The sequence below is a fragment of the Nematostella vectensis genome, chromosome 9 (assembly GCF_932526225.1).
Source record: "Nematostella vectensis chromosome 9, jaNemVect1.1, whole genome shotgun sequence".
Lineage (NCBI taxonomy): Eukaryota > Metazoa > Cnidaria > Anthozoa > Actiniaria > Edwardsiidae > Nematostella > Nematostella vectensis.
In genome coordinates, this window is record NC_064042.1 from 1,385,088 (window position 1) to 1,406,764 (window position 21,677).

Consider the following 21,677-nt stretch of genomic DNA (forward strand, 5'->3'; position numbering starts at 1 on the left):
CAAGGAGCAGGGAGCGGGGATCGGGGAACAAAACCCTAACACTAACATCCCCGCTCCCCGTTTTAGTAACATCCCTCGGGGGATGTTAGGGTCGCTTGTTTAGGGTCAGGGTTAGGGTTGGTTGGGGTAATGTTAGGGTAGGGTAGGGTAGGGGTTAGGGTTGGTTGGGGTAATGTTAGGGTAGGGTAGGGTAGGGGTTAGGGTTGGTTGGGGTAATGTTAGGGTAGGGTAGGGTAGGGGTTAGGGTTGGTTGGGGTAATGTTAGGGTAGGGTAGGGTAGGGGTTAGGGTTGGTTGGGGTAATGTTAGGGTAGGGTAGGGTTAGGGTTAGGGTTGGTTGGGGTAATGTTAGGGTAGGGTAGGGTTAGGGTTAGGGTCGCTTGTTTAGGGTCAGGGTTAGGGTTGGTTGGGGTAATGTTAGGGTAGGGTAGGGTAGGGTAGGGTAGGGTAGGGTAGGGTAGGGTAGGGTAGGGTAGGGTAGGGTAGGGTAGGGTAGGGTCCTGTTCCCCGCTCCCCGTTCCACATTTTAGTAACATCCATATAAAAACAGGAATGTTGGCAGGGCTCATCAATGGAAACGTACAACACAGGCAGCTCATCGCTGGGAACGTACATAACAATTTCTAGCGGGATTAGGCAGCAGCTCAGTTTATTAATTTTGTGCAAAGTCCAACAACTGTTTTGAACTCAGGTTATGTATTTTTATAAACAGATTAATGACAACTTCTGTTCGCTCATACAAACTCTGTTATAGATCTAAACTCCTCAACGTGAGCCTGTAAATCTAAAATTAACCCAAAATAGCTAGTCTTTGAAAAGGTTCACTCAAGAATTTCACTCGGTTGTAAGTTTCTAGTGATGGGCACCTGTTGTTGAATGATTTATTGTTAATATTTGGATGAATTATAAACAGTATATCATAGCTTGGTGTGTTTCATACTTCGATGCTATCAAAAACTACTGGTAAACCTGTACAGATGTACTGTTCCTGCGTGGAAGGCGAGAGCTGAGCTGCGGGGTGCTGACACGGCAACATAACGGTCAACAGTCTTCATGTTGTTGCTAGGCAAAGCGAAGAAAGAAGAGCCAAAACGGGAGTGCTCCTAGGAAGTGGAAAAGGAAAATAAGTTATTTCGAATGACACCTCAATTACCTCAACTAGCAAATTTTCGCGCGACACGAGCTGTGATTAATGGCAGCGCACGATTTTAATCAAAGTTCTTCTGCTCAAAAATGGATAGTTTTAGCACTTTGGTATTCCCTGCTAGCAGAGGCCTCTTTTTTTGTATTTTTCAGCGAAATACAGAGAAAAGAGGTCTCTGGTAGCAGTATGTATCGTCAAATGCGTGTGTGTATACTTATACAGAGAAAAGAGGTCTCTGGTAGCAGTATGTATCGTCAAATGCGTGTGTGTATACTTATACAGAGAAAAGAGGTCTCTGGTAGCAGTATGTATCGTCAAATGCGTGTGTGTATACTTATACAGAGAAAAGAGGTCTCTGGTAGCAGTATGTATCGTCAAATGCGTGTGTGTATACTTATACAGAGAAAAGAGGTCTCTGCTAGCAGTATGTATCGTCAAATGCGTGTGTGTATACTTATACAGAGAAAAGAGGTCTCTGGTAGCAGTATGTATCGTCAAATGCGTGTGTGTATACTTATACAGAGAAAAGAGGTCTCTGGTAGCAGTATGTATCGTCAAATGCGTGTGTGTATACTTATACAGAGAAAAGAGGTCTCTGGTAGCAGTATGTATCGTCAAATGCGTGTGTGTATACTTATACAGAGAAAAGAGGTCTCTGGTAGCAGTATGTATCGTCAAATGCGTGTGTGCATACTTATACAGAGAAAAGAGGTCTCTGGTAGCAGTATGTATCGTCAAATGCGTGTGTGTATACTTATACAGAGAAAAGAGGTCTCTGCTAGCAGTATGTATCGTCAAATGCGTGTGTGTATACTTACTCCTCCAGATGATATCGCAATTGATGCCTGCAACAAAGCGGTGTACTGTTAAAACAACACTAATTCACATCTTACCCCAACATTATGTGAAGCTGATATTTTCAAATGAAACGATAGGTAAGAGCATCAATTAAAAAAAAAAAACTGCTAAAATAGACCTACAGTACCGTGATTGTTCGAATACGCGCCGGGATCCCAGGCGAGGCACTTATTTCAAAATCCTTTACATTTCTAGTTAAATGCTTGCTTTGTTACATTGTGTAAGGAGTCAAAATCCTCCAAGTCCCATATAAGACCATCCTCGGGGACCCAGGGCGACGCGGACACAGGAAGCACGCGCGAAATGAAAGAAAAAAATAAAAACTACGGCGGGTAGGTCTATCCGTGTTCGTTACTCAATTACTCAAGTTTAGGCGAGGCGCTTATAGGCGTAGGCTTTTTTTTTCATTTGAAAGAAAAACTTCGCCAAATTAAATGCTAGTTGTATTTGGCTGGGTGATAACACGGAAACATGTCCAAACTATCAATAGTAGTATATAACGTCTCCCAAGACTGACCTTTTCGCCGGGGCATGGGTCAATGTCTGTGCATCCACGAGTACCTTGCCCCCGTGGAAAGACTTTGCCTCCATAGTAAACATAAAGTTCGCCCTCTTCAGCTAAAAAAATAGGATGAGAAATCACCTATGTAGTAAGCTTTAGGGTCAATAAGGTGCTTTCAGGCAAATCCAAGGTATGGATCTGTACTAAAAACAAAGAGCAGTCCCATAATTAAGGCAATCAGGTGTGTGCGTGTGTGTGGGCATCCTCGAGGACCCATGGCAACGTGGAAAGAAAGTCGCGCAAACTCCCGCTTCCGCGTCGCCCTGGGATCCTAAGGGTGTTGTGTGCAGGGGGAGGACAGGGTGCCCACACACCATCCTCCCCTTGGAGGCCAAAAATTTAAAAAATCCTAGGTACGTGCCTGAGTAGGGGGCTAATGACATTGCAAACAATCCTGTTAAAAAAAGGAAAAGAAGGCCATCCTAGGGCATGGCATCGCGATGTTACCATTTGGAAGTTTTTATTCATTTTCTGAGACACCCAAAAGACTAGCTCAACAACACTTCTCTTTTTCCAGCTTTTAATTGCTCACTGACCCTCCCTCACCATACTCACATCCTACGAGTTCTTCTGTGATATCATTTGTCCTAAATGGTGCTGAGAAAAGCAGGTCCTGTATGCCATCCATATTGACATCCGCCCAGTCAACAACCCAGCCAGTCCGCGCAAATCTACGATCACCCTCAAATAAAGCAGCAACCTGAAACAATAATAAAAAGACTCATGATCAGAAACTTTAAACTATCGTAATGATAATGGTTTGTCTACCAAAAGGTATGGCAGTCCAGCCCCCCTCATCCACTAATGCTTATAAAGTATCGACTTAGCCATGGTCTTTTCCTTATAGTATTCAAACCATGGTGACTGTCAAGGCAAAGCAGTGTAAAACAGCCTTTCAACAGTGTTGCTTAAGCCCACAGGATCTAGTCTGGGTCTGGCTGTCAGCCTCACCAACCCCATGTTATTTTAAAAAGTAAAAACCGAGTATTTCTCTTTTTACTTCTCTTAACTTGGAAAAACTTTAGATCCTCTGGTTTTGAGGGTACATATGGCCACAAAAGACAAAGAATGTCACATCAAAAAATGGTATGAATAAAAGTATCACCGTCATGTTTGTAAGAGAGACATTCTGCTTCCTCTGAAGTATGCCACTCATGTTCAGCAAATAAACAACTCCACTTTGCTCAAAAGTTGACTCAATGTTCGCTGGCAGATGCACAGTGACAGCTGAAACAGAAATTAAAATAGGAGAATCAAGATTGGGAAAAAAATTCCTACTGTATTCTCTTGTCTTTCACTTGAAAATTGCAATGGTGATTGCTTCAATTCACTTTCTACAGAGCTGGAGCTCTGAGGGGGGAGAGGGAGGTACCTGTTCCACCCCCTGCAATGGTTCTGTTCTGGAAATACTAACCCCTTCTTACTCCCCTACATATGTGACACTAGCAAATATAAAAAAGAAAAGAAATACTGTATTGTTGTTGGGTAAGGTGGTTTAGGCCCTCTACATCACCCCGTAGCTATGTGGTGGGTTGACAAAATCATCCATGATATTTATTTACCTTTAGTTGCAGCAGATACTGCTAAATAAGGTGCATCATCCAAATAAGGACTGCCAACAGACAGTGACATGCCAAGCTTCATGAATGTCTCGTTTCCAGTAATCGAGACACTAAAAGTTGGAGAAGCACCAGGCTGTATTGGATACACATACACCCGTCCCACAGTCTGGGTATCATGTGGGGAGTTCCTGCAATCAGCTTCTGCACAGATCCTTCAAGAGAATACATACAATATTACTCTGCAAATTCATAATTAAGATCTCTCATGACAAACTAATCATACTGTAGCTTACAAACTGATTCTAGTCACATTGTCACAATGCAAAGAAATTGAAATTATTTTTTTATTGATTTAAAAATTTAAAAATGCAATTATGTTAATATTCTAAAATGTGAAGGATGGAAATTATTGGCAAGTATATTTGAATAAGTATTTATTCATATAAGTAATTTATTGTGTCTCTAATTCCTAATTATCCCAACTCAATCTACAGCATGGTATGACAAGCAGTAGAAAAACTAAGTGGTCTGGAAAGGCATTGTGGAATCAAGGAAATCAATTAACACACAATGGAAATGGTGTGTTTATGCCTATAGAAAAAACATAATAGTTTCATATGACATTTCAAGTATTATTTCTCCCTTGGAGCAAAAGAGGTGTATCAACATTGTGTTGATTTATCTATTCACAGTACTATTCACAGTACTATACCTAAATGCTGGTGCAGAGACAATGAGTGTTTTCTGCCTGGCATAATCCATAACATGCATTGCATTACCAAACCAACTGAAATCCTGCTCGCCAGCAATTGACCAATCAGCATTGGTTACACTCAGCACCTCTCCTTGCTTCCTTGCAGTCTTTGCCAGGAAGACAGTAACAGACCCTCTCTGGGGACCACCAGCGGGGGCATAGGGAGAACCTATGATAAGGTCCCTGTAGCCATCACTATCTATATCAGCCCCTAGTAATTTGGTGCCAAGGTTGTAGTACTGGCCTTTTCCTATAATGGTTAGATCTGGCTTGATGGGAATGCCTTTTCCAAGAACACCATAGTACACATACACAGCACCGGTGTACTGGAGGTTGTCAGCTCCTTAGGGAAGAGTTTGCACAAATTTCAAGGAGTAAGTGGTGAAATAAAAAACAAATAAGATGGGAGAGGAAAGAGAACTGAAAAGAGATGTGGTGCTTATAATTCTACACTTGAATAAAAAAAATCGGGCAAATTAAGTAGCTGTGTCCTTGAACTGATGATACAAAATTTTAGATGTATCTCAGAATTCACATTCTGTTCCACAGTGAAACAAACTTTTCATAAGCTAAAATCATTACAAATGTTTGTTGAAGTTGTAGTCTTGATGATGATATCAACCTCTCAACCTCCCCTTACCCTCAGATGGAGCACTGACTGCCAAGTCATCAATTCCATCTTTGTTGAGATCAGACACTGCTAAATCATAGCCAAACCTTCCATTAGGGACAATACCATCCAGACTCATATCAGCACATTCATCAAGATCCATGTCATGAAATGGAAAACTCCCACCCTTGTCAGAATGTATAAGATAAACCTTGCCATACTGGCTCCGCCCAGGCGTGCCATACTCTGGTGCACTTATGACCAGGCTTGTATTAACACCACTGAAGTTACCAGAAGATATGGACCTGTTGAAAAGGGTTTAAAAGTTAATTCTGCCAACCTTAAAGAATGTCAATCAGCAACTCATGTGTTATTGTTTACATTTTAAAATACAATGGTATAGTCCAGGGGCACAAACCGGTGGCATAATTTGCCTTCTTTACAGTACAGCAGAACTTGCCTTAACAGTGCATAAGGGATAATTGCTGGGAGATTCTGTTAGCAACGATTAAAAATAACCTTGCCAGGGAGTCCCTGGTGCACAAAAATGTATAGGTTCCATTATGTGAGTTCAAGTCCCAAATGCTAGCCCCTAGTCATAACAAATAACCCTAATCCATAATCAATTGTGAGGATTGTGTCAATGTACTTGCACTACTGTATTACTATTTGAGATTACATCATTTTGTATGTTAGGCCCAAAAAGAATACAATGTGTTTTAATTACAAGCTTGAAGAGAGGCCACAAAGTAGAAACAAAACAGTTAAAAGCATACAATGAACTTACCAACCAAGCTTAGCATATGCCTGCTTCAAACCATAGGTTGCACTTTTGTAAGATAAATCATCCTGTGCCATGTTAACAATTGGTTTAGGAGAGGTTATCTTAGGTTTTATCATCTGTCTTTGATGTGCAATCCTCTTATTTAAATGCTTCCTTGCACTGTACAATATTCCCCTATGGGTTTCTTCCACAACAATATCTTCTAGAGAAAGGCTACTCATATCCAATAATTCACTGATTGGGATAGAAAGGCCTGGATTCTTCAAAGTCTTTTCTTGTAGAGGACTCGCTAAACGTTTACGTCTGGTGGTGTTGCAGTGGATAGAAATAGGGCTATGAGGTACATTGCAGATATTAGTTCCATGCTCCAACATATCAATTGCATCATGCCAAATCAGGCCAGTCCATCCAGCCATGTCAGATAAACCACCTGGTGGGAGAAATAGAGAGTTTAAAGACCTTTTTTCAAGTCTCTTGGTTTTGTAACAAATTACCAAAGTACTCCTGGTTTCAGTCAAATCTTCTTGGACCAAAAAATCTCAAAACAAAACAAAAAATAAAATGATTACATTAATGCTTTGCTATATCAGGCACTGCGGAAGGGGAGGGACCGGGGGTCATGGCCCCACCACTTTGTGATTAAAAGAAAAAAAAAATATTAAAAAAAGAAAGACTTGAAATAAGTCGATTGTCCCCCCTACCCACCCCCAAACTTTTTAACATGTCCCTGTATATGGAAAACAGTGACTTGGGCACTGTAGACTCCTAGCATTAAAATACTACCTTGAAAGTATTCATGGAGTTGCTCAGTTAAGAAAGGTGATGCTGAAGCATATTTCTTGAATATCTTGGCCCCGGCGATTTTTTCTCCTAGCCAGCCTAGGAAGATAATCCCAGTACAGACCTTTATTTCCTCTTCTGTGATCACTTCCTTGCCATAGTACTCATTGTATATAATTGCAAGGTCTTTAGTTGGTACAAACCTGTTGAAAAATTATTTTACATGTGTAAATATTAGAAAAATTATCACACTCATGATGTAAGTATTTCCTGTTTCTGCCCTCTTCAGATACATACAAACATATGTAGTGGATGCACCCAAACCTCCCTTGGCTGCTGAAAATAGAGTCATTTCTTATTGAAGGATTGTAAAATGCATCCTTTTCCATATGATACCTTTGACTGCACACCCACTTGAGCAAATCCTGGGTATGCGCTTAATTTCTCTTATCTGCCTACACTGTATGTTCCCTTTGCTATTGATAATAGACATTCATAAAACATAAAAAGATAGTACCATTTATCCATGGATAGTGGCACAGGCTTTGTATCTCCTTCGAATGTGTTGATGAGATCACCTCCTTCATCACCAACACTATGAGCAGCTGGAAATGACCCAAAGAAATTGACATCTCCCATGGTCCGTAGGAATCCCTGTTTAATGCCGAGACTGTGCCAAGTCACATCCGCCATTTGATGAGAAACATATCCAAGAGTGAAGGCTACTAGCTTCTCTGTGGCCTGTATGAAGGGTGACATGAAAAAGGCTATAAAATCATCTTCAGAAATGACAATCCCCTCCTTTCTCCATCCTTCCTCATTATACACACTTATATGAAAAGCTGTGTCTACCTGCACAGCTTCTATTAAAAGGTGGAAAAAAAAAAATAGCGAGTGTGCCGAGTGTTCGGCTTTACCGGAAGCCGATCAAGTAGACACAGCGTAAATAAAAATATTGGAATGTGTTTTTTCACAAAATTAAAAGAAAAATCCTTTCAGTGGATCCATAAATGAAAAGTTTATTGGGAACGTCGGATCATAATGTATCTGCCTAATTACAACGTTTGGCAAGAAAACCTCTTCCTCCCCCCCCCCCCCCCCCCCCCCCCAGCAGTTTCCCCAAAAAATCCAAATACAAGCCAAAGAATTAAAGGTCTATCTAACCTCGTCCCACGGCTTGGGGTATTTTCGTCTGATGTAATTCACAGTAGCGTTCAGGAAAGGGACCCAATGCGTATCTTCAGCGACTTGGTGGTACTTGCCGCCATAGCACAAATTTGAATACATCGCGTCAGGGTACGGATTTCCGGCAATAAAGCCATCTTGGTGAGCTAAAATAATCTTTCGGTAGCTTGTATTCCCTCTCTGATCGTCAAACCACTCGAGAGCTTGGTGTGCTATGGCAATGTGCGTACTGATGCCACATTGCAAAGATGGAGAAATAATTATAGAGATAGAAAAACAAGAGATTAGAAAAGCGGAGTACAACCAGCATTCCAGCATGTTATCTAGCCACCAAGACTACACTCCAAGAAAACCGAAGAAATATTGAACTCTATGGCAAGTCATTCAAAGTACGGAGGAGCAAAAAAGAAGTTTGATTGGCTGGCGGACGCTCGTGGATTCCGATTCGTGGACGACTCAAACACGAAGATTGACATTCCAGTGTTCCGAATATTTATCGAGTTTTATTGGCTTCATAACATTGTTCATTTTTCGTGCCGCCTGACGAAAGGTCATCATACTCAAATATATGGATTCTTTTTGAAACCACATTTATCAGGGCACTATGTGAAATAATGCAGGGAATAACAGACCCCAGCATAAGACAAGGTCCTGCTGTATCAAATTTTCAAAGAAGCAAGGCTTTCGCTAGGAACGCGGCTTCGCCGCTAACACTACATCGAAAAAATCGCAAGTCGAAAGAAGAAGACCTTTCTCGACGTGAGGTAAAGTGCATTTGATCCGCTTCATTTGTTGTCATGGTGCTTGTTCTACGAAGTTTAACTTTAGGTATAGAGCTTCTATATGTGTTTAGTAGTATACTGTCCTTTAAAATGCATTTGGTATGTAGTTAATAAAACATTTATTGCTGGCAAGCTAGCTAAGGGAGTTCACTACGAACACCTCCTCCGAGGGTTTTGACTGACGTAAAGTCAGAATCGCTGAAATTCTAGACTTGCTGTCTGTGTGGTTTGTAAATAAAATTCTTAATATAAAATGTCAGAGAAACTAAGGATTTTTCAATGAAGAAGGTTTTGAATGACTGTCTTTGTCTAACATGTCTCCCTAAGTGCAAAAACAACAAATAAAATTAGGCGCGCGAGACCAGTTATTGTAGAGAATTCAACATTAGCTGATAACCTGAATTCCACATCGATTTTCACACATATCCAAATATTTTCTCTATTTCTCAACCCCTTTCCCAGCTCCTTATGGCTCTCAGTGGACATTTCTTAGGTTTATGGTAGTTTTGTTGATAAATTCGATTTGTAAAGACCGTTTTTCAGTTGCCCTCTTCGGGTGACTGGTTGACCCACAAACATTTTCCACCTGAATAAACACATCTAAATAAACCGAGGGTTTTATTGGGATATGATGTTAGAGCTCACAGGATGCTGTATTAATTATTTACTTTCTTATTATACCGAGATTACATAGAAACCAACTTTAACTTAATTGAAATTCATTCAAGATATTTTGTTTTTAAATTCTCCACTTGATTGAAATAATATATTATTAGCTACATTTTCTCTTGCTCTGATAGATTATTCGTTCAGTTAAGTGAAGGGGTATGGATTTATTAATTTTTTTTTCCTGAGCTTGAGTTCTATTTTTAATTTATTTTGTATTGTAAATTATACTTTATACTTTTGACATATATGTTTATACTTTATGTAATAGAATGTTTTGTTGACACTTGTGCGTATGAAAGACATTTCCAGGAATTTTATTTCTTTTTTTCTAAACAACTACATTGTAGGTATACATTTAATGAAGGTATGCAATAGTATAAAATATTTAAATGTTTCCATCCCCACAATTGTAATCGGTGGAGATTTTCCTACGATGTCATCTTTGGTGTTAAGCCAACTTAATGCCTTGTTTTCTCAAGCAACACCTAAGTAATGTTGAAGAAATTTGTATGATAATTTTGATATAAATGTAAAGGAAAATGTTATCCAAGCTATAAAGATACATATTATTTTTTGTTTGTTGTTGTTTTTTATTCAAACTATCTCACACCTAGATGTAAAAAGTTTTCAGCCCAGAAATATACAGACAGTTGTGGTTTGCTATACAAACAGTTGTGGTTTGCTGGTATTATTCAATAGTATTTCTTTGCTAATAATTGAAATTATCATTACAATTAATGGCATATATTATTCTAAAATCTGCTTTGTTTTGCATATTAGTCACAAATGAGGAATGTTCACTCATGCTTCACAGTTTTTGTTGAACAAGTGGAAAGCTTTATTCTCAAGTGCTAAGTCACATGCTTTTATATCCTCATGCAATTTAAAACAAAGAACTCTCTATGAAAGTGAGTTCTTCGTTTTCTTCCAAATCCAGGATAACTACAATGTAGAAAAGTCATTGTGGATGTTTGTTTTGATGGGAGCTAAGGGGTTCTGGAGTCTTCAATTTAACCAAATTATCCATGCCGTCTCAGACGATGGCCGAAGCTCATCAACACCACCATCATTGCCACAAATCTAAGTACACAAATTCTGGTAGTTTAGACTTGGCATATTTGGTGAGTTTTTTACTTTAAATCTATGTAGCTGTATAATTGATAAAGTGCCACCAGATGTATGTACATTTTGTAGCTACAACTATCAGTGAATATGATTGTTCTTATGGATTACTTATTATATAGGAACAACTCCAGGCATATACTGCATGGGTCAACTCACAGTTAAAGAAGCGACCAGGGAGTCGTGTAATCCAAAATCTGCCTATAGACATGAAGGATGGTGTGGCATTTATCCAGCTGATAGAAGTAGTTGGTAAGTATTGTATAAATGTCCTAATTGGTAGTATCATACTATTTATTGCAAATCCTATCAGATTTATATCTAAAAAATGCTACTCATCCAACAAATTGTTTACTCCAGAAAGAAGTTTGATTTCTTTCTCTCTATATACATATTGCAGATATAAGGTTGTACTTGATAATCCATAGTTTGTAATCTGCATTGCTTTAAAAAATGTTAATTATTTGTACACAAATTTACAAACAAGACTCAATCAAATGACACATTATAAGACACATTAAAGATGCCTTTGATTAATTTTTTTTAATTTATCAAATTTAATTCTGTAGTTAGAAAAAGTTATTCAAAACTATTTGAAAATAGTTGAGCTATTTCCAAACATGTTTTTTTTCTTTTACACTAATGTTTTAATTCAATATATTGGAGGCCATTTTTTAAGATATCCATGTACTCACAGCTTTGAATGATACTATAACTATTAACAAAAATATGCACAAATCATTTCAATGACAAACAACTGTGTGGAGTCTCCTTGATTTGCTCAAATTTATTATTTTAAGTCCTGAGTTGAGTTGAGTTGCCTATTGTCATTGATAATCTTGCCTTACCAGCTGGGGAGAGTTTGCACCTCAATGAAAACCCTACCAGCATGGCGGCAATGAAGGATAATGTTGACCAGGTTTTGCAGTTCATGGCGGTCAACAAAATCAAGATGCATCATACTTCATCTAAAGGTACTGCAGATGAGATATGAGTTTGTTAGTTCCTGTTCCTGGTGTAGATTTTTCTCCATGTTACCCAATTTTCCTTCACAAAACCAATAATTTTGATTGTAAGCTGTGTTCTGTGGTCAGACATGAATTGTATGCAAAGTTGCAAAACAAAGGATTAGACAGACTCAGTGATGATATCTTAGGGGGTTCTGTGGTACAAGCAAAAGGTCAGAGATTTTTGGCCTGATATGCTAATCCTCAGTATAAATGGGGGTTAGACATTATTTATTGTCATTTCTTATGCTTAGAAATCCTTGAGGGCAGTCTCAAGGCCATCATGAGACTTATTCTAGCACTTGCCGCACACTTCAAGCCTGGCAGTGTCAAGCAGACTGTCCAGAATTCTAGTCTCCATGCTGCACCTACTGGCCGTAAGGTGGCGCGCACCCCATCTGCGGCAGCAGCTGCGGCAGGAGCAGCAGCAGCTATTGCTGAGGCCAGTCGAGCTGCAGCTAATGTTGGCAGACACATACCTTCTCGACTGAAGTAAGTAATAAGCAAATAAGCATGTTAAAAGTGCTTGTGCATAATTCATATTTTATAGGCTTTTAAAAGCCTAAAGGATTTTTAAAGATCCTTTGCAAATAAAATATAATTTCCTGTAGGCAATAAAAAAACTACTTGGATTACAGGAAAAATCAATCCATTCTACACAAAAAAATTGTTCTTCATTTGCAACTGACAATCATGAATGCAATTGTAGTAAAAGTACTGCTCCTTGATGGTATAGCGTTCCTAGCGGTTCTTTGCAATCTACGGACAAGGACATGACTTACAGTCCCCAATGTAGAGAACAAGTTTTACACCCCTTAAAAAATTCCCAGGAACAAACGCTGGCCCATGTAGTCCTTCTAAAAAATAATATTTGGAATAAGAAATATATGTGAAAATAGATATTATTTTCATGTACAGTAAGTTGAATCTTTGGTTTAAGACATGTTTTCTTTTTGCTTTTTTTTTTACCCTTAAGAAAACATAGAGCTGATCTGCTGAAGACACCCAAAGTAGAGGTGGAACATTCTTCTGCCAGTGACACAGGCAGCCCTATGCTACCTGCCAGTGACTCGTTACCTGGAACACCGCGTAAGCTGAGCAGATCCTCAGTGGAAACCCCTAGGGAAACCAGATCTGGGAGGTCTACCCCGGGAAGTGGGTCTAACACACCCAGACGTTGGAGGCAAGATGGGTCTGAGCACTCTGGATCAGATGTTGAATCTGGGGCGAGCTCTAAGAAAAAGCTGCTGTCTAAGAGGGTGTCGACTGTGGCGACAGATTTCTTGTATGAGTTGAGTCTGGATCATGATGCTATGGATGACGATGTTGGAGAGACCAAGGGAATGCTGCTGGAGCTACAAAAACTTGTGAGTATAGTGTGCTATCCAGTGACCTCCTTCCCAGGGGGTGTGTAGAGTTGCAGTTGTACCTTTCACAAATTTTTACCTTCTATTATTTTATTCTTCTCTCCATTTAGCTTTTAGATGGCCGCATAGAGGAGGATGAAGTCCCTGTTGAACACACCCACCTAGAGGGGGTCAACCTGCAGGAGCAACTCACCATAGTAAACAGCAGACTGAGTCAGCAGAGTGCAGAGTATGACCAGCTCAAGTCAGAACGCAACAAGTACAAAGAGGAATGTATCAACTTACAAGGCATGAAATCAGGGCTACTATCCCGCCTAAACCAGCAGGAGGAAGTGATAATGCAGCTGAAATCTGAGCTACTCAAGCATGGCTTTGAACAGCAGAACCGAAATGCTGATGTGGCAGAACTTCATCGTAAAGTTGACGAGAGAAATGGAGAGATATCGGCCATGAGAACAGAGTTGCTGCGACGAGAGAAGGCAATGGATCGGCAGCGTGCAGAGATGGAGGACATGCTACGAGAGATGGAGCAGATGAGATATGCGGAGGTTTGATTAGCACTATCTGATAGTCTGCATATGGCATTTAGTTTTAGTTTTCATAGTAAAGGTTTTTTCTGATTCTTCCAATATTTATAAATTTTATGTTGACATGATTTGGGTCATAAGTTCTCATTTTCAATTAAATGATTGCCTATAAACAATTAGGTAAGGTAGTCTTACCAAATTAATAATCAGGTTTTTCACATGTCATAGGCCGCCTCAGGTCACCATGGTGATGAATCCCAGGTGCTGGAGCTTCAACAGAAGATAATTGAGCTGCAGGAACACCTCCAGGCAGTGACGTCACATGAGGTGGGTAAAGATAGATACACCATAGATACACCACTTGATGTGGGTGCAGGCGTAGAATACACAGTTGGGTAGAGAGATGTAGACCTTTTTCAGCAGGGCTTTCATTAGGCTCTGACGGCTGGCGGGACCACCAGCTATCTTCCAGTTTTATTTGGGCTGATAAATTTTTAATTTTTTTTGAACTTATAAAATAACTTCCACCCTCTACTTATCAATCTCCACCACCTACTCTGAAACTTAAAGAAACCCCTGTTCAGGTTATCAAAACTGATTCATGTTAGTGAAAAACATACTAATATGTCCACTGTATCTATAGGCTGACATCTCAAGTCGGATAGTGACGCAAGACCAGAAGATGTTATCTCTTGAACAAAAGATTTTGTCTTCACAAAATGCAGATCAGCAAGGGTTGAGTAGACCGGTAAGACATCAACGTCACCCAACCCCAGTAGGAAAAACGCAGTGGAGCACAAATTAGAAAGGGGGTCCTCAATACCCTCTCCCTTCTGTTTTATTTTACTAACATTTGGCCTGGGCTGAGCTGATTTGAGGGGGGAAAAGGGAGTGGAGACAGACCTTTCTTAAGCCTCCCTTGCCTTGCCATCTTCTTTAACCTTAGGGGTACTGACTTTGCACTGTAATTGCCTTTCCCTAATTCTGAATATATGAAAAAGAGTCAGATGGAACAGTCTCTCACCGGAGACCAGGGAATCAGAGTCTTTGTCCTCATTAAAGAAAAAACTGACCACTCACAGATACCACATTTAGTTAAAATTTTTATTACCATGTTCATACCATATATATTGTAATTCTACTTTATTCTATTTTTATCTACGAACCCCCTCTGTGGAAACCAGCTTATAGTTGTCAGACTCCTACCTACACTACCTGCACTTCCAATGGCATTGTTCATCACTGGTATGTTTTTTAGTCCACAGAGGAGATGGATATGGTCCGAGAAGCAATACAGAGTTTGCGTGAGTGCTTCCGCTCACATGACCCTCATCAGCACACCCTGGACACTCTTGAACAGGTGCTGTATCATTACTAGCAATAAGGGACCTTCATTATTACACCCATGTCACCACACCCTGGGCACTCTTTGACAGGTGCTGTATTTTTTATAGCAACAAGGGACCATGTAACCGCATGCTGCCCATTATTGAACACTTGTACTCTTTTATTGCTGCTCACTTACCTCATGTCACAACATTATGATATATATGCCAAGCTCCTATATAATATCCAAAATACTACACCATTGATGAAGTGCTATTAGGCTTTGTAGACAGACTATTTATCTCTGCACCCAGGCATTGCTAAGCCCAGGTTATAAAATCAAGCATGTACTCATGATTTGCTGAGGGGGTGGGGCTTTGCAGCCAAAGATGTCATACGGAAAAAGGATAGAATTTCAATGAGAGAAATTACCTGCTTTCTAGCAAGGGGTGGTGCACACATACCCTATGCATCACCCTAGGTATCTAAAATTTGAGGCTATACATCTGCTTTGTTCTTGAGAAAGCCAATAAAATACTCATGCTAATAATGCCAGAGTCATTTCTAAATATATAATATGTTGAAACAACTGCTATGTTAATTGCAGACTATAACAAGCCTGCTGGATAGGCCAGTATTAAACGGGTCATTCCACAGAGAAGAAGTAAGTTTTTTTCTATTAGTTTTTTTTTTTATTATGTACCTATAACATTAAAAGCATTATGTCTGTCAGGCAAACGTTTTTTATTGGTTGAGAAGCTGTATAACATCATCAACCTGCACTAGCTTTGAATTTGGGCACCATTACCATAAAGCAAAACATGACAAAATCACAGAGGTTGTTTGAGATAACATACCTACTACCTAACTATACCTTTAATTCTGGGAGACAGGACAAAAGAACATGAGTTTGCTAACTTGCCATTGGTCATTCTAAGAAGTATTGAGTTTGCTGACCTGCCCTTGGCTATTCTTAGGAAGTAAACGGTGTGGAGTATAATGATAAGTATGGCTATGTGAAGCAGCACCATCGACATGACGGCTCCAGGGTGCTTGAAAGAGACGGCACAGGAGTCTCTACCAAGGTGCTGTACTTCACTGAGAAGACTGTCACCCCTTTCCTTACCTCCATCCCTAAAAGGTATGTTTTACCAATTCCTAGAAAACTTCTGCATTATGCAGTTTTCAGGACTTGGGGTGGGGATGGAGGTGTTCACTCCCCCTACTGACCTGCCCTTATCACAGCCTGGGTAACATCACTCTACAAGACTTGGGGGGGGGGGGGTAATATGTGCTTGTCCTTCCTACTCCATCCCTGTCAGTACTGACCTGCCCTTATCACAGCCTGGGTAACATCACTCTACAAGACTAGGGGGGGGGGGGGGGTAATATGTGCTTGTCCTTCCTACTCCACCCCTGTCAGTACTGACCTGCCCTTATCACAGCCTGGGTAACATCACTCTACAAGACTAGGGGGGGGGGGGGTAATATGTGCTTGTCCTTCCTACTCCACCCCTGTCAGTACTGACCTGTTCTTATCACAGCCTGGGTAACATCACTCTACAAGACTAGGGGGGGGGGGGGGGTAATATGTGTTTGTCCTTCCTACTCCACCCCTGTCAGTACTGACCTGCCCTTATCACAGCCTGGGTAACATCACTCTACAAGACTAGGGGGGGGGGTAATATGTGTTTGTCCTTCCTACTCCACCCCTGTCAGTACTGACCTGCCCTTATCACAGCCTGGGTAACATCACTCTACAAGACTAGGGGGGGGGGGGGTAATATGTGCTTGTCCTTCCTACTCCACCCCTGTCAGTACTGACCTGCCCTTATCACAGCCTGGGTAACATCACTCTACAAGACTAGGGGGGGGGGGGGGGTAATATGTGCTTGTCCTTCCTACTCCACCCCTGTCAGTACTGACCTGTGCTTATCACAGCCTGGGTAACATCACTCTACAAGACTAGGGGGGGGGGGGTAATATGTGTTTGTCCTTCCTACTCCACCCCTGTCAGTACTGACCTGCCCTTATCACAGCCTGGGTAACATCACTCTACAAGACTAGGGGGGGGGGGGGGTAATATGTGTTTGTCCTTCCTACTCCACCACTGTCACTACTGACCTGCCCTTATCACAGCCTGGGTAACATCACTCTACAAGACCAGGGGGGGGGGTAATATGTGTTTGTCCTTCCTACTCCATCCCTGTCAGTACTGACCTGCCCTTATCACAGCCTGGGTAACATCACTCTACAAGACCAGGGGGGGGGGGGGTAATATGTGTTTGTCCTTCCTACTCCATCCCTGTCAGTACTGACCTGCCCTTATCACAGCCTGGGTAACATTACTCTACAAGACTAGGGGGGGGGGGGTAATATGTGCTTGTCCTTCCTACTCCACCCCTGTCAGTACTGACCTGCCCTTATCACAGCCTGGGTAACATTACTCTACAAGACTTGGGGGTGGGGGGGGTAATATGTGCTTGTCCTTCCTACTCCACCCCTGCCAGTACTGACCTGCTCTCATCACCCCCAGGCTGGGTAACATTACTCTACGAGACTTCAAGCACATGTTTGATCGCCCGGGACCATACAGATTCCATTTCAAGGCTCTTGACCCAGAGTTTGGTACTGTCAAGGAAGAGGTACATACATCATTGTTGGTGTTTATCAGAGCATACATGTTTCTAGAAGATGGACTGCAACCGTGACTTGAATGCTTTTCTGTCTCTTTTAAGTTTTAATCATACTTAAGTAATTATTTAACAAAATGCTGACATTTGAACATGTGACTGTTATTTTTAAATTTTAGTTTTCTCATTCCTAGGTGATTGAAGATGATGACATCATCCCGGGCTGGGAGGGGAAAATCGTGGCATGGGTGGAGGAGGACATGGCACTTTTACCTCGGTATTCAGATGGCCACTCCCTGGCTTCAGCTGACAGGGATGGGTGACCCTGTCTACACAAGGCACTTTGTTCCTGGTACTTAGACAAACATGACCTAGCTACAAGAGACGCAAAGAGATAACCTAGTCTATTCCTTGAAATACTCATGCTAAATGACCTGGCTAAAGCTGACAGAAAAAGCATTTCTAAATACACTTCCTAGTACTACATATTGCCTGAAGCAGGCTGAATGGATTTGATTACCCTGTCTAAGAAGAGCACTCCTCCATGGTTTTTCATACCAGATGACCTGGCTAATATGGAAATGAATAGGACAACCATGTCTAAGAGGGGCCACCTTAGTGTTTCTCATACCAACACAGACTGACTAAAGCAGGTGAACAGGAATGGGATACCCTGTCTAAGAGGTGCACCCCACCAAGGTTCTTATACCACATGACCTGGCTAACACAGACAGGAAAAGGACAACCATGTCTAAGAGGGGCTACCTCAGTGCTTCTTATATGACACAAACTGATTAAAGTGGACAAACAGGAATGGGATACCCTGTCTAGGAGAGGCGCTCTTGAAGTACTCTTACAAAAACTACCTGGCTATAGTGAACAGGTATTCCTATGGATTCAACAGTAACCTACCTACAGTGAACAGAAATGGATGACCCTGTCTAAACAAGGCATTCCTTAGTGATAATGATACCAACAGATCCTGCCTAAAGCAGACACAGAAATAGATGACCCTGTCTAAATGGGGCACTTGCTACTTGGTACCTAGGAATGGATTTTGGGTCAAACTGGACAAAATCCCAAGTTTGGAAGAATGACAACTATATACTTCAAAAAGTATATAGTGTATACAATTGCTTCAATATAAAAACATCCTGCTCCCAGGGTAATCCTACCAATCAACTCTTAGGAAAAGCTCATAATGGGTTTATTGGTTATATTGAAATGTTACCAGGCCATATCCCAGAGGGAAAAATGGATTTGGATATCCCTGAACTCAATGCCGGCCCTGATGCACAGTATTTACACAGTGAACACTTGATGGACTTATTTTCAATTAAAAATACAAGTAAATTAATTTCCGGGTTTAAGTAACCCAAGTTCACAATGGCATTGTAAATTAGAAGAAAATGATATTGTTTTATAATAGAGATTTTTTATCTCTGAAACGATAGTATTATAATGACATGTATATTTTGTAAATAATGTGTGTGGATGAATTACAGCAATTTAGTTGCAATGTTCTCGAGCAACCTGTTGTGCAGCGCGTGTCTCATAGAGAAATACTGGGATTGGGGTAACTACATGCAATATTTTGCCTCCACTGAGACATCTAGTTAATACACAAGAAACAAGTATTGTAGACATGGGAGCCCTGTGGCTAGCAAACGGGATTGAGAGGGAGGGGTGGGTGTTTAACCCTCGCACCTAGCTTCTCACTCTGCACGTTCCCTGCTTCGCCACAGAACACCCGGTCATTGGCTGCCATACCTGGCCGTCATAGCCTGTGGAGTTTAAGCGACATTGTAGAATCAAGTGCCCCAAAGCACGTATTGTTAGCAAGCACTAACTAACCCTATGTATGTATTGATAATAAGAGCCGTCACTGCCAGAGGGTTTTAAGTTTCCCAGTTGGTTCTTTTACGTTCTTTTGATTCAGGTTAGAGGCCGACGCGTTAACACACACTAGTTCCTAGTCGACCTCGGGAGTCGGGGTAACTTGGGTTTTGTTTTGTCTTTTTTAGCGGGAGTGTGTATGTGTGTGGAGGGAGGGGGTATGCTCCATATTTACCCGCGTGGCGGCTGGATTTTTTTCTGAAATCACCCTTGGTTTTATGGTACGACCTTGGCAGAGGCAGCTATGCTCTTGCTAACAAAATATGTTTAATTAAATCAGGAAAGAGATAACAAAGTATATTTTTTTGAACAATCAGTGAAATCACTGATACTCCCGGAAACTAGTTATGTTAACGATGTGTTCTTTTTTAGGGGAGGGGCGCAAAAATTGCCCCTTTCAGAAATGGCTATGTCTAATCATCTTTCGAGGCAATATTTAGAAACAGCACGAACACATTGCTCACTTGATCGCAACAAACACAAGAAAAAAGACGAATACCCTATTAAATCAACTTTTATTTATTTTATTTGTGGTACAAAATGTTTTCCGAATGGAATTAAATACAATATACAAATTGTGATTTGTTTCTAAAAGTATTTGTTGTGCTAAGATTATAAATAAAAGTCTGACTGGTCTTGCGCATTTTTCTAACTCAATATCAACCTTGATCTAACGAGACCAAAGCCTTGACTCAGACCAAAACGAGACGCGTACACAGGGGGGTGCGCGCGCATCGCCCTTAGCGGGCAAAAAGTGGGTCATTTCTTATCAAGGAATATTTAAAGCCAATCCTGGGTACACGCCTGATAATTATAGCAAACAAGGCCGCGCATCTTCAAAATATATCTCTTAGATGGTTCTCTGCAACAGACTACCCAATGGCACAGATATCCCGCGTCTTCTAGCCTTTAATTAGTGTAATAGTGCTACCCTTAGTTTCCTCACCCTGCATTGGCTTTATTCCAGACCACAGGCAACCCGTGGCCACAGGTATCCCGCGTGTTTTTTCCCTGATTAGTGTCGAAGTGCTACCCTCGCTTCATTGGCTGTATTAAACTAGGACCACAGGCAACCCATGAGCACAGGCATCCCGCGTCTCTTTGTCAATGATTAGTGTCAAAGTGCTAACACCCTCGCTGCATTGGCTTATTCAACTAGGACCACAGGCAACCCATGAGCAAAGTTATCCCGCGTCTACTTGTCCCTGATTAGTGTCAAAGTGCTACCACCCTCGCTGCATTGGCTGTATTCAACTAGGACCACAGACTCGCGCGTCTTGTTGCTGTGGATATCGGGGCTCGTCCGGCTCTTCACCGAGTTCCTCTTTGACATGGTCACGTGTGTTTCTGTCTGTTGAGAACATGTGACAAGTTAGACAGCACAGGAAGTCCGTCACTTTGACGTGCAGGACATGCATGCGTAACTGTACAAAGCTCTAAGTGTTACTTGTGATTCATTAGTACGCCAATGACGGTATAACATGAGCGTAATTTCTTTCCGACCAAGGAGAATATGGTTAAAACCAAATTCCATAGCGTGTGTTGAGTCTAAAGTGCATGTCGCGTAACACTTGTATTTTTCTAGCATGTCACGTAACTTGTGTCTAAAGTGCATGTCGCGTAACACTTGTATTTTTTTAGCATGTCACGTAACTTGTGTCTAGTGTGCATGTCACGTAACACTTGTATTTTTCGAGCATGTCACGTAACTTGTGTCTAATATGCATGTCACGTAACACTTGTATTTTTTTAGCATGTCACGTAACTTGTGTCTAATGTGCATGTCACGTAACACTTGTATTTTTTTAGCATGTCACGTAACTTGTGTCTAATGTGCATGTCACGTAACACTTGTATTTTTCTAGCATGTCATGTAACTTGTGTCTAAAAGTGCATGTCGCGTAACACTTGTATTTTTCGAGCATGTCATGTAACTTGTGTCTAAAGTGCATGTCGCGTAACACTTGTATTTTTTTATCATGTCATGTAACTTGTGTCTAAAGTGCATGTCGCGTAACACTTGTATTTTTCTAGCATGTCATGTAACTTGTGTCTAAAGTGCATGTCGCGTAACACTTGTATTTTTCTAGCATGTCATGTAACTTGTGTC

The 21,677-nt window shown here is 41.0% G+C and overlaps 3 protein-coding genes and 1 long non-coding RNA gene across 9 annotated transcripts in view; 2 read left to right on the forward strand and 2 right to left on the reverse strand.

Annotated features, from left to right (window-relative positions):
- The first annotated feature begins 282 nt into the window (after positions 1-282).
- On the forward strand, positions 283-2,301 carry LOC125572463. Its single transcript, XR_007313829.1, has 2 exons — positions 283-325; positions 491-2,301. It is a non-coding gene; the product is annotated as an uncharacterized LOC125572463 (long non-coding RNA).
- On the reverse strand, positions 632-8,596 carry LOC5525170 (phosphatidylinositol-glycan-specific phospholipase D). Its single transcript, XM_048732979.1, has 12 exons — positions 8,218-8,596; positions 7,571-7,794; positions 7,057-7,256; positions 6,277-6,703; positions 5,520-5,794; positions 4,838-5,222; positions 4,126-4,337; positions 3,669-3,790; positions 3,119-3,263; positions 2,519-2,619; positions 1,962-1,988; positions 632-1,102 (listed from the first exon to the last, which is right to left on the reverse strand). Exons 1-12 carry the CDS (start codon positions 8,554-8,556, stop codon positions 950-952), a joined length of 2,610 nt encoding a protein of 869 aa, XP_048588936.1. The 5' UTR covers positions 8,557-8,596; the 3' UTR covers positions 632-949.
- A 144-nt stretch (positions 8,597-8,740) lies between these two features.
- LOC5509456 (dixin) lies at positions 8,741-19,203 on the forward strand. 3 transcript variants are annotated; one of them, XM_048732981.1, is made up of 14 exons: positions 8,741-9,002; positions 10,934-11,063; positions 11,663-11,785; positions 12,073-12,310; positions 12,795-13,185; positions 13,296-13,733; positions 13,941-14,039; positions 14,356-14,460; positions 14,971-15,072; positions 15,646-15,702; positions 16,016-16,179; positions 17,575-17,683; positions 17,866-18,000; positions 18,843-19,203. In XM_048732981.1, exons 1-13 carry the CDS (start codon positions 8,853-8,855, stop codon positions 17,992-17,994), a joined length of 2,235 nt encoding a protein of 744 aa, XP_048588938.1. In that variant the 5' UTR covers positions 8,741-8,852; the 3' UTR covers positions 17,995-18,000; positions 18,843-19,203. The 3 variants fall into 3 exon arrangements, with proteins under 3 accessions (XP_048588938.1, XP_048588937.1, XP_048588939.1); XM_048732980.1 differs by having other exon boundaries at positions 17,866-19,203; XM_048732982.1 differs by lacking the exon at positions 8,741-9,002 and adding an exon at positions 10,492-10,810 and having other exon boundaries at positions 17,866-19,203.
- An 862-nt stretch (positions 19,204-20,065) lies between these two features.
- Positions 20,066-21,677, reverse strand: part of LOC5509454 (phospholipid-transporting ATPase IF) — a 38,128-nt gene continuing 36,516 nt past the window's right edge. For 3 of the 4 annotated variants that reach the window (XM_048732974.1, XM_048732975.1, XM_048732973.1), the window contains one exon: positions 20,066-20,918. In XM_048732974.1, coding sequence (XP_048588931.1) covers positions 20,763-20,918 — 156 coding nt within the window. In that variant the 3' untranslated portion in view covers positions 20,066-20,762. The remainder of the gene's footprint in view (positions 20,919-21,677) is intronic. The other variant, XM_048732977.1, reaches the window with a different exon arrangement.

Coding starts and splice junctions, on each gene's coding strand:
- LOC5509456 (XM_048732980.1), top strand. CDS start 8,853: ATGCAGGGAATAACAGACCCCAGCATAAGACAAGGTCCTGCTGTATCA. Junction 13,734..13,940: donor AGCAGATGAGATATGCGGAG/GTTTGATTAGCA, acceptor CACATGTCATAG/GCCGCCTCAGGTCACCATGG. Junction 14,040..14,355: donor AGGCAGTGACGTCACATGAG/GTGGGTAAAGAT, acceptor CTGTATCTATAG/GCTGACATCTCAAGTCGGAT.
- LOC5525170 (XM_048732979.1), bottom strand. CDS start 8,556: ATGCTGGAATGCTGGTTGTACTCCGCTTTTCTAATCTCTTGTTTTTCT. Junction 4,338..4,837: donor GTCTCTGCACCAGCATTTAG/GTATAGTACTGT, acceptor ATTCTCTTGAAG/GATCTGTGCAGAAGCTGATT. Junction 3,264..3,668: donor TCTCTCTTACAAACATGACG/GTGATACTTTTA, acceptor TTATTGTTTCAG/GTTGCTGCTTTATTTGAGGG.